Below are 11,057 nucleotides of genomic sequence, written 5' to 3'. Positions count from 1 at the left end.
TATTGTCTTTTCTGTTTTATGTTATTGTGGGGAAAGTCTTCCCCTCAATAAGGATGCTGGGGTTTAAGCTGTTAACTATAAATCTGACAAGGACTGATTAGGGCAGGCTCCCGTTTATCTTTCAGTCAATATGTATACAGTAAAATCCTCCGTGTTAATTTAAAGCTGCAATCCATATACGAGTTATGTCCTTCCAGGGGTTCAAACCCATGTCTCCCACACGGGAGACACGGGATATTGCGCTTTACTGAACTGAATTCACCCTTTGTTAGCCTCCTGGTTGGTCCCTGACTGACCAACCAGCAGGCTCTATCTGCCTTGTCCCGCCCTGGTTCCGCCTTTTTTTATGTTGAATTAGCTAAAACATAATTTTTGGAGAAATAAAAACATTTAAAAACATGATGATTCACTATGGCTCCAATTGACTGAAACAAAGTTTGAAATTAGAATTGAGCACACAGAATAACAATATGAAGCAACTGAATTAACATGGCAGTGGATGGAATGTCCCACTGAATGTCCCTCCAAGTCAAAGCAACCAATGGGTGTGGAGAGGGGCAGGACAATGGGCGGGACTAAGGGTGAATTAGACTTTATTGTCTCAGAGGAGAAACTTGTCTTGGGCAATCAGAAGTAACAGCGTACAAAAATATAAAAAATACAAAACTACAAAAAGACACATACATACATACATACCTAAAATTCATCCAGCACTTACCTGTATCATGACACCCCAGTGTGCAATATATCAAGATCCTCTAGTCCGGTGTCACAGTGTTACACGCTCCCAGCAAATAGGTTTCCCATCCCCCCAGTAATTCATTATCTGTTACTGAGTGCTTTGATTGACAGTGGAACAAAGGAGAATTTATATCTGTTGCACTTTGCATTTGATGATCTGTACCGTCTACCGAATGGCAGCAACTCATATTCTTTACGTAGGATGTGATTTGGGTCGCGGATGATTTTAAGGGCTTGATTATCAAAGATTTCTTTGAAAGAACTTGGGGGCTGCATGCCAATGATTTTACAGCCTTCTTGACTAGATTTTGCAGTTGGGATTTGAGTTTGACGGACAGATTACCAAACCAGGTGGTGATACCATATCGGATGATAGATTCCATGTTTGCCCTATGGAACAGCAACATGATGTTTTTTTGCCACCCCATGGACCCGGAGCCTTCTCAGGAAGTGCATGCGCTATGTATGCGCTATGTGAACTGTATGCTTCAGAATCAGATCAAAGCCCTTTCTACCTCTCTCTCTCTCTCACTCTCTCTTTTGGATTACACCTGCCTCTTCACTCTGTCTCTACCTTTGTCCAGTTTAGTGATGACCAGGTTCCCTCCATATTCAGCATCAGCATGGATGACCCAGAGGCCCAGTTCAATCTACAGCCAGGTCCAGGTAGGTGTTGGGTTGAGGCTGTAGGATGGTAGACGCCCAGCCCCTGGAATCAGCATGGAGTCCATCACTGTACCATTTAAGAGATGCACCTGTATGTGATGGGAAGGAATGGTGTACAGTATATTATGCAGCACTGCTCAATATCACAGATAATGTTATATAATGTTAATATTTTTACGTGCCCACTGCCCATAATACATTGATAGGATATAGGCCAAGGGTCTTCAACAGGGGGTCCGGGACCCCAGAGGGTCCTCAGAGTTACTACAGGGGGTCCTCCAAATCTTTGTGTGATAGAAACTTTTTTTTTTACTGAGAACTTTAGCCAAAAATACCAGATCTACAAGCTCACAACGCCTCGCCTCGAAAGGGGTTTAGTGCAGAGGGGAAGAAGACCAGACTAAGTACAAAGTGAAAGGTTAAGTGTATTAGACGGTTCAAGTGGTTAAATATCTGAAAACACGAATTGGCATGAATCCAAAATACACTGATTGTGCTGTCAAACGATGAAACTATATGGAATCTATGAACAGGTTGTGGGGGTCCCTGCTTCATCTCTCTCTTTCTCGACTAAGGGGTCCTTTGCCTGAAAACGTTGAAGACCCCTGATATAGTCAAACGTATGTTCTGCAAGTTAATTGCCCCATGCATAATAAAAACCCCACCAACCTTAAGTATCTGGTTAGGAGTGTCTGCCTTGTGATAGTAGAGGAAGCCATTGTAGACAATGTGACCAGTTCCCTGCCAATAGAAGGGCAGCTGGAACACCTTGGCTGGCTGAGACCCCTGGGTGAAGCTTTTCACAGAGACATATTCCAGCAGGGTGTTGTTTCTAAACCCACTGAGAAAGTAGACCTGCAAGAAAATACATGATTCAATCTGGAATTATTTCCATGCCAGAAAAAATGGAATGACCTTGTGATACATATCAACAGCAAGTTATAGAGAGAGGATTTAAAAAATAGACTGCGAGGGCTTTTAAGCCGTATCAGCTCTAGATTTGATAACTGTAGAACCCTGAACTATCACAGTGAGCAACACAACATCTACTTATACAACTGGCTAAGAGGCCACGCCCACTTCAAGCACACAGGGCACAGGGCAGTCAACGGGACATGTTTGATGAAGCCAGCCTAAGCCAGCCTAGGCACTGAGAGAGAGAGAGAGAGAGGAGAGAGAGAGAGAGAGAGAGAGAGAGAGAGAGAGAGAGATCCTACAAATCATAACAATAGTAATACTAATAATTAATACGCTATAGAGAGGCACAGATAGATAGATACAGTACATGCATCTATCAATAGAGACAGAGGGAGATAGATAGAAATATAGAGAGATAGATATTAATAATGAATAATAGTAGATGAGGATTTGGAAATGCACACGTTGACTACACTGGACACCTTACACAATTGTTCCTGTTTCCTGAGTTATTGGTGTCCAACCAAGTGTGCCTTTTTGTTCATGATTAATCTGACTTAAAACCTAAACCCCTTATGTTGATCAAATATAGAGCAGGCCTAGAAATTGAGCGGCCGCACAGCGGCCGCTCAATTTCTAGTGTCAAACATTCATGGAAATCAGCCCTTCCTGCACAGCTTCCCACCGCTTACACAGCCTATTCTGTTTGTTTGAGCACCGGTCCAAGCCGGAGGCACCACAGTTGATTCAAACCCTATAGTCTCCATGGTGGTGGGCAGGAACATTACTCCTGCACCACCCAGATGCCTTTCTATTTATATTGTGGAAAAGAGTTGTAAGATGGTATTTGAAAAGAGAACCTTAGCCGATCCTTTGGAGGGGTCCCTGAACCAGGAACCGCTGGAGTCTCCTTCCTTCTTTACAATCTTCAGAGACTTGACTGCGCTCAGGGCTGTGCTACAGTCTGCAGATTGTAGAGTGGAGAAGTGAATGGGTTAAGGCCACAACGATAAAGCCCTCATAATTGATGTGAACGCCGTCGCCGATATATCGTTATCGTTATGGCACCCAGTGGGAAAGGGCCTTTATAGAGGTATTGCATGATGTTAAAGAGAGATTGCATATGACTCTGTCCCTTGTCTTTAGAAGTCAAATGAGCACTTACTGTACAAAAAACCTTCTGGGTGCTGAGCAAAAATACATACATAGAGATCCCTGGGGGTCCCCAGATGTAAAAAATGACCAAATGTGCAAAAATGACCAAATGACCACCCCAACGGGGCTGCTCACAGGGAATTCCCGGGGACCACCGACTCCTGCTGCTCCACAACGGATGCAAAAGTGGTGGCGCCCCCAGTGGAGGACCCCCTCCACTGCAGCTCACATAAAATGCCGTAACTCGGCCTAGGAGCGTCCGGGAGAGCCGGGGCCGGTACCTATTCGTCCGCCAAGGCAACGCAGAGACCCCACCCCTCATTTCTCACATGGCCCTCTTCTAGCGCCACCATGAGGCCGATTCTTGCAAAACACATTTTTGGACACTGCTCCTACAGATTTTGCCCTAAAATCACACAAATCGGTACACACTATGTCTACACGTCCCCCTACACTCAGGAACCAATGCCACTTACAGCCCTCTTTGTGTATACATGTCACCTGACGGTCGCTTATCTCCCGATTAGGGAGTCTTACTGGTCTATCATTCTTTATTTTGCATCATGCATCACTAACTCTTAGTGGCATCATACACACACACACACACGCACACACACACACACACACACACACACACACACACACACACACACACACACGCACACACACACACACACACACACACACACACACACACACACACACACACACACCCCACGCACGCACACATGCACGCATGCATGCCATGCACACACTGTATACACTGCATGCATGGATAGTATTCGGTCTATTCACGCACCGTTCTCCAGTTTGATCTTGGCTTTCTTCTCCAGCTGGTCTACCTGTGCATCCTTCACCTGTTGTTCCAGAAGGGCTTCCTCTATCTCAATGTTAGACTGAGCAGGGATCTTATTGTCCAGGTACTCCAACTCTCTCTCCACCCGCTCTACACGCGTGGACACGCTGTCCATCTGCACCTTCACCTCTGATCTATACCAATAGGGAGACAGCAAAATATATTAAATGTAATAATCCAGTGTAACTGCTTAGCATCGGTGCATTATGATACATTTGGTTAATATAATTATTGTATTTCTTTCAGTGCTCCTTTTATTTTGTTTATTTATTGAATAATTTAACCTAAAGGTACCTCAGAACGTTGACAGTGGACAGTTTTACCCTGACCTCAGAGGAGAGGTCATACATCCTCTGAGTGACCGACGCTGTATTCTGCTCACACTGAATCAGGCGTTCCTGGTGAGAATGTAACACATTAAAAAGGGTAACCCTCTTGCTGTTACGCTAATGCTGAAGAACAGTACTGTACATAAAGATGCAAAATAAAGGCTGGGATCTTCCAGGTGATATCATTGCAATGAAATTAATGAAAACCAGTTCAGTATCAATACACATGTCAACAACGTAATTTGTTGTGTTCAGCTAAAGTATCAAGGAATCAATGTTTGTGTTTGTTGGTTTTCCATTTAATCTCAATCCACACACTTAGTTGGATGTTCTGACAATACAACGAATAAGACATAATAAAGGAGGGCCCTGGGTTAGATTCACACCGGGGGACGCTGTGGGCACTGGGGGCGTGTTCTCTCCTCCGCGTCATCAGCGCCCACACCCTAGTGTGGATTTTGCATGTTCTCCCCATGTCTCCTATGGTAGGTACCCTCACAAAACATGCAGTAATACTGATGGAGGGGAAAGGAAGGAACTGGTTGGAATAACGTGTTCCTTCTACCCGCTACGTCCAACCGGGGAAACTCCCCCCTGCCAGGCTCTCCCCAGGTTGGCAGAGGGAGAGCAGTGCCCAGGATTACAGCTTAGGCAATTGGCACTGGGTGAAAAATGGGTTACAAAATCTTAGGATAAAAAAAATAAAAAATACATAATAAAAGGATGACATCTTTTGTGATTTCATTCCCCTGGTTCACTGTGAGTGTTATATTAACAATGTCACAAACAGTGTACTGTATCCTCAAAACAGATTACTTGACATACTCTACAGCAATACTGTATACAGTGTAAATAGGAATGGCCACGTACCTCCATCTGTGCTAGTCTTCTTTCAAAGTATTGGATCATGAAGGCATCCTGTGAGGATCCCTGGCTCCGTACTGAAACCACGACCAGGGCCAAAGATAAGAGAGCGGGGACCACCCTGCCGAACATCATTAGAACCAAAGTAGATGATTCTGTACTGCCACAGTACCACTGGCCCTGCTGCCACTGCTGCTTACAGCTATGTCTGTGTCTGACTGGGACGCCTACCTGGCACTACTAATAGCTATAATAAGGCCTTTTTCCGTTATATGAAAAAAGTTAACAAAACAAAAAACCTTCCAATGAAAACTGTTTCCACAGAAATGGAATCCACACAAAAATCTAGCCAGCAAAACAAACAGCACTGACTGTGTGACTTGCATGGGACCAGACTTTGTAAAGGCTCGGCTGTTGTATCCTCAGTGTCTCTGTCCTCTTGAATTCTGCAAATGTGGGGTCGCAGCGACCCAGTCACTGCCCCACCTCTAGTAACAGCACTTTCTACTGCTTTGTTGTTCTAAACAGTTTCTGTTCCAGCAGGTCTGGATTCAGCTGAACTCCCTCAAGTACCTCCCAGTCTGTCTCTCCCTCTCTCTTTCTTTTTTCCCTCCCTCTCTGTCTGTGTGTGAGAGATAAAAGAGATAGAGTGAAGAGGAAGGAGAGAGAGAGAGAGAGAGAGAGAGAGAGAGAGAGAGAGAGAGAGAGAGAGAGAGAGAGAGAGAGAGAGGTTTATAAACAAAGAAAGTTCAGAGACCATGTGGCTGCAAACCTAGTGCATTTTATTCTAATACTCTCCAGATGGTACACTGACTGACACGTCTTCAGTTCTCGAGGCAGGCCTGCAGCAGCTGTAAAGGCATTGGGTTACTGTAGCTGTTAGGCAGTAGAGCACTTACATCAGAGACACCTTCACTGTGAAACTAATAGCATTTAAGTCGTACCAATCTCTCCCCTCTACAGCATACAAAAGCACTCAAAGGCATGCAGTAGTCAGTAGAACAGGGGTCTCCCACGTTTTGTCAGGCCAAGGAGGAGGACACCTTAGTAGCTGAGAGTAAGATGAAGCAAGTCTCCGCACTCGCACTGCAGTGCAGATTAAACAAGCAAACAAACGGACCGTACCAATGTTCCCCCGTTTCTATGTTCCCCATTTACCCCCAGAAAAAAGATTCTATGTTCCCCACTTACCCAAAAAAGGTCCTATGTTCCCCAGGTTCTATGTTCCCCACTTACCCCCACAAAAAAAGGTTCTATGTTCCCCGCTCAACTTAAAAAAGGTTCTATGGTCACCACTCATCCAAAAATGCAAGAAACATTCATTTCTAATTATCAATAACAACTCAAAACATACAATAATGGGGAGAAATTACAAATACTAGTGGGACAGGGGGCACTAGGGACATCTGGACACCATACTTTTGTTATGACTGGGCATCTGGACGAGTGCATGGGCACCTAGACGAGTGGCCACTTAGGGGTGGAGACATCTGGGCACCTGGGCAACTGAGCACCCACCATTTCCTGCATTTGAGTTGGGAACATACTTTTTTTTTTGGTGGGGAACATAAAGTAGATCCCTTTTTTGGTTGAGCGGGGGGGGGGGTGGGTGGGGAACATAGAACCTGGAGAACATAGGGAGGACCCCAAACAAACAAGCAGCAGCAACTACAAACAAATAAACAAAAGTAAGTGGAAAAGCTAGTGGAATTGTACAGTAGTTAAGCTTGTAGCTTATATTATTAGCTACTGTGATTTCTGGTCAACGCAACATGACAGACTGACATGATTTGAAGCAGGCAATTTCAATGTGCTGTGTGGGCTGTTTGGGCAGCAGTAAGAATCTTCTGCCAGCAGATGGGGCCAAATTATAACAGAAATGAAGAATCAAGAAGGTTTTGTTTGTCAATAACTAAAGTAAAGTACGAGTTGAAATGTTGTTGGCACATTATGATTACCATGACATTTCCAGCAATTATCTGTAACTTTTTTAATACATTTGGTTTATTTATGAAAGGGACATTAATATAATCAATTAATCAAATGACTAATACAGTAATCTGTACTCTCTCTATCTGTGAGAGAGAGAGAGAGAGAGAGAAGTCTCCTGGGGGCCCGGTCAGATGTCTTGCTGAGACTCGATGGATATTTAATAGGTCTCCGCCACAAATCTTAGTGAATCTTTCATGAGGTTACATTGCTGTGTGTGTGTGTGTGTGTGTGTGTGTGTGTGTGTGTGTGTGTGTGTGTGTGTGTGTGTGTGTGTGTGTGTGTGTGTGTGTGTGTGTGTGTGTGTGTGTGTGTGTGTGTGTGTGTGTGTGTGTGTGTGTCTGTGTGTGAGTGATAGTATCCTGCCACCATATGGTCTCTTGACCTTTGCCGTCTATCTTTCTGTTTGGCAGGTGATGATGTTTTAATGCGAGGGTGCACAGATACAGTAGACAGGTACCACAGATACAGTAGACAGGTACCACAGATACAGTAGACAGGTGCCACAGATACAGTAGACAGGTACCACAGATACAGTAGACAGATACCACAGATACAGTAGACAGGTACCACAGATACAGTAGACAGGTACCACAGATACAGTAGACAGGTACCACAGGTACAGTAGACAGGTACCACAGGTACAGTAGACAGGTACCACAGATACAGTAGACAGGTACCACAGGTACAGTAGACAGGTACCACAGGTACAGTAGACAGGTACCACAGATACAGTAGACAGGTACCACAGGTACAGTAGACAGGTACCACAGATACAGTAGACAGGTACCACAGATACAGTAGACAGGTACTGTACCAGGTACAATCTTCTCAGAGTTAACACTCAGGATTAGGGCATTTTACATGATGATTAATTGTCTCTCAAATAATTGCAATTAACGATTTAACCCTCTAAGGCCCGCATTAAGAAATACTTGAAATAAAAAATTGAAAAAAATCAGATGGTGTTGTAGGAGTCCTATTAAGAGGAAAATGTAATGTTTTTTTCAAAAAAATGTTTTTGTAAGATTTTATAGCCATAAATCAAAAATCATAAATCATGCTCTAATTTACATATGGGGGATATTTTTCACAATAATAACATATGTACATGTTCTAGACATTCTAATGATCACCAAAAAAAATAGTACAGGCATTTTACTTATGTTTTTGTGAGGTATAGCTTCCATGAAAAAGTGAGATGTTGTTCGTCAAAACTCTGGAATTTCAGTGGGTGTGGCGGGTGTGAATGTCAGCCCCTGTGGGGGGTATTTATATGCAAATATTGTGGCCAATGGCATTGTAATACTAAACAATAGAATCCAATGGTGGTGTTTAGGTGGTAGGGGGAGCTAAAATAAAATAATTTAAACCTTTTTTTGGATAAAATACAAACGTTGTAATATTACAACCGTGGGCCTTAGAGGGTTAAAGCTAGGTTAAGTGATTTCACTTAAAGGGGTACTGTCACCTAAAGGGGTTGAGGGGCATGTGCCATGAGCTTCTCTGAAAACGGTCTGAAACAGTCTGAAGCTCATGTCACAGTGTAATCTGCCCCTCGCCCCCCAACAACAGCTGACCAGTACAGTAAGTAGTCATACAGTCAGGCTATACAGACAATTAATTTGATTGGCTTATAATTGCGCATCCCCACAATGACATCATACAAATATTAACTTGTTTTTTAAGATGATTCTTAAAGTGACAGTAACCCTTTAGGTGACAGGCCCCCTTTAAGTTTCTGTTTCAGTTTTCATGTAGTTGACTGGCAGGGGCCTTCCTCCAATCATGATCAGGTGGGGGCAGGCCTTGGTGCATTTAAGGCCCGCCCCCACTCGACCATGATTGGAGGAAGGCCCCACTCTATCCTGATTGGAGGAAAACTGGCTGCCACACAGTTTTTTAAACTGATTTTTTCTCCTCACAGGAGATAAGGCTGAAGTCCAAATATGGACCAAACTAACACTCTATAGTAACTAGTAATATCAGAACATAGACCCATTTTGTTATTATTTGAATTACATTAAATCACTTAATCTACCTTTAATTGTGTTTTTGTCGTTGACAATTACATTCCTGTTTGGCTTTTAGGCTTTGAAGTTGCACATGGCAGATATGACACATAACCTAAATATACAAAGAAATGAAGGACATATTTGACAACTTTACACTTTAAAAAGAACATTGATAGTGGAAATAGCCGATCTACAAGCTCACGTGTCGCATCGCGACGCGTTGTGAGCTTGTAGATCTGCTATTACCACTATTTTTTTAAATGTTTGAACATATATAAACATTTTTCAACATGTAAACGATTATTACGGTAATCACAAAATAATTGTGATTATGTAAAATAATTGCGATTAGACAATTATGTCATAATTGTGACAGCCCTACTCAGGATTTTAGAACATTATAGTATCCAGTCACACAGCCTGTAGCCATAACTTATCTTTTAATTGATTAATAATGTGATTGTTGTTGGATGTGGATATTGAATTAGAAAGCATGATGTTTTGGAAAATCAATTGCAGTCTATTTACAGTTTGTTGTTGGATTCATTTCCCTCCAATCACCTGACCAGCGGAAGCAAAACCTTGTCATCAATAAAACATGCAGACTTAAATTTGATTATGGAGGTAGACTGGACCCCTTGTGTTTGAAAGCTGACATTTGAATTAAATTCCAGTGCAGACAGAGTAGAAAAAACCTGGGCAGATTGATGGTTAGGCGTCACATAGACAATGGTAACAATGAACAATGGTGACTGTAAGGCATTTTTATTTATTTTTATTGAGAAAATAAAATGATTAATAACTGGTGCCTTGGGTATTCTTACTGTATGAAATATACTGCAGATGTACCCTGAAAGATAATAGAGATAACTAGAAGCAGTGCTCTTCCGAGCACAGGTCTCCACCAGGTCAGGCATGTAATGTGTTTTACATAAGTCGGCCTCCTGATGGCGCTATAAAAGGCTGATGTAAAAAATGCAGGGAAAAGGTTTTACCTTGGCCTCGAAGGAGTGCGCATACAAAGTTTGACACTAATCGGTGGAGTTATAGGTGAAAACATGAATCGGCCTGTTATAGCGCCACCATGAGGCTGATTTGATTTTTCTTAAGTGGCATTTATTCCTCTGCCTATTGGGAATGTGCATGCACAATTTCACCAAAATCGCACACTGCGTTCAGGATTTCAGGCATTTTATTCAAAACTGACCAATCCTGCAAACTTTGAAAGGCAGTTTTAGCCAATCAGGATGGAATATGGAAAATCTGACACATCCATGTCGATCACATGACTGTAGAGATACTGTCTACTGATTTACGTGATTTTTGGACAAAATCTGTAGGAGTACTGGCAAAAGTTAGTTTTGCAAAAGTCGGCCTCCTGGTGGCGCTAGAACAGGCCCATGTGAAATATTTGGGGCAGAGGTTCTGAATTGGTGTCGAGGGAGTGTGTGTGCACAGTTTGGCAGCGACCGGGCCAACGGCGCCGGAGATTAGCTGGTAACGGACGCACGGACGCACGCACGG

General features: G+C 43.1%; 1 protein-coding gene across 1 annotated transcript; it reads right to left on the bottom strand.

The window, feature by feature from the left end:
• Positions 1-1,286: 1,286 nt before the first annotated feature.
• Positions 1,287-5,661, bottom strand: LOC308294507 (olfactomedin-like protein 1; the record flags this gene model as incomplete). The annotated part of the gene is given in 8 exon segments (XM_080737241.1): positions 1,287-1,388; positions 1,390-1,415; positions 1,418-1,496; positions 2,077-2,262; positions 3,186-3,289; positions 4,280-4,470; positions 4,631-4,734; positions 5,536-5,661. Coding segments are annotated over 8 exon segments (918 nt in total).
• Positions 5,662-11,057: the final 5,396 nt, after the last annotated feature.

This window comes from Nannobrachium achirus (assembly GCF_963921795.1).
Source record: "Nannobrachium achirus genome assembly, chromosome: 11".
Classification (NCBI taxonomy): domain Eukaryota; kingdom Metazoa; phylum Chordata; class Actinopteri; order Myctophiformes; family Myctophidae; genus Nannobrachium; species Nannobrachium achirus.
This window is presented reverse-complemented; position numbering and strand designations above follow the sequence as displayed.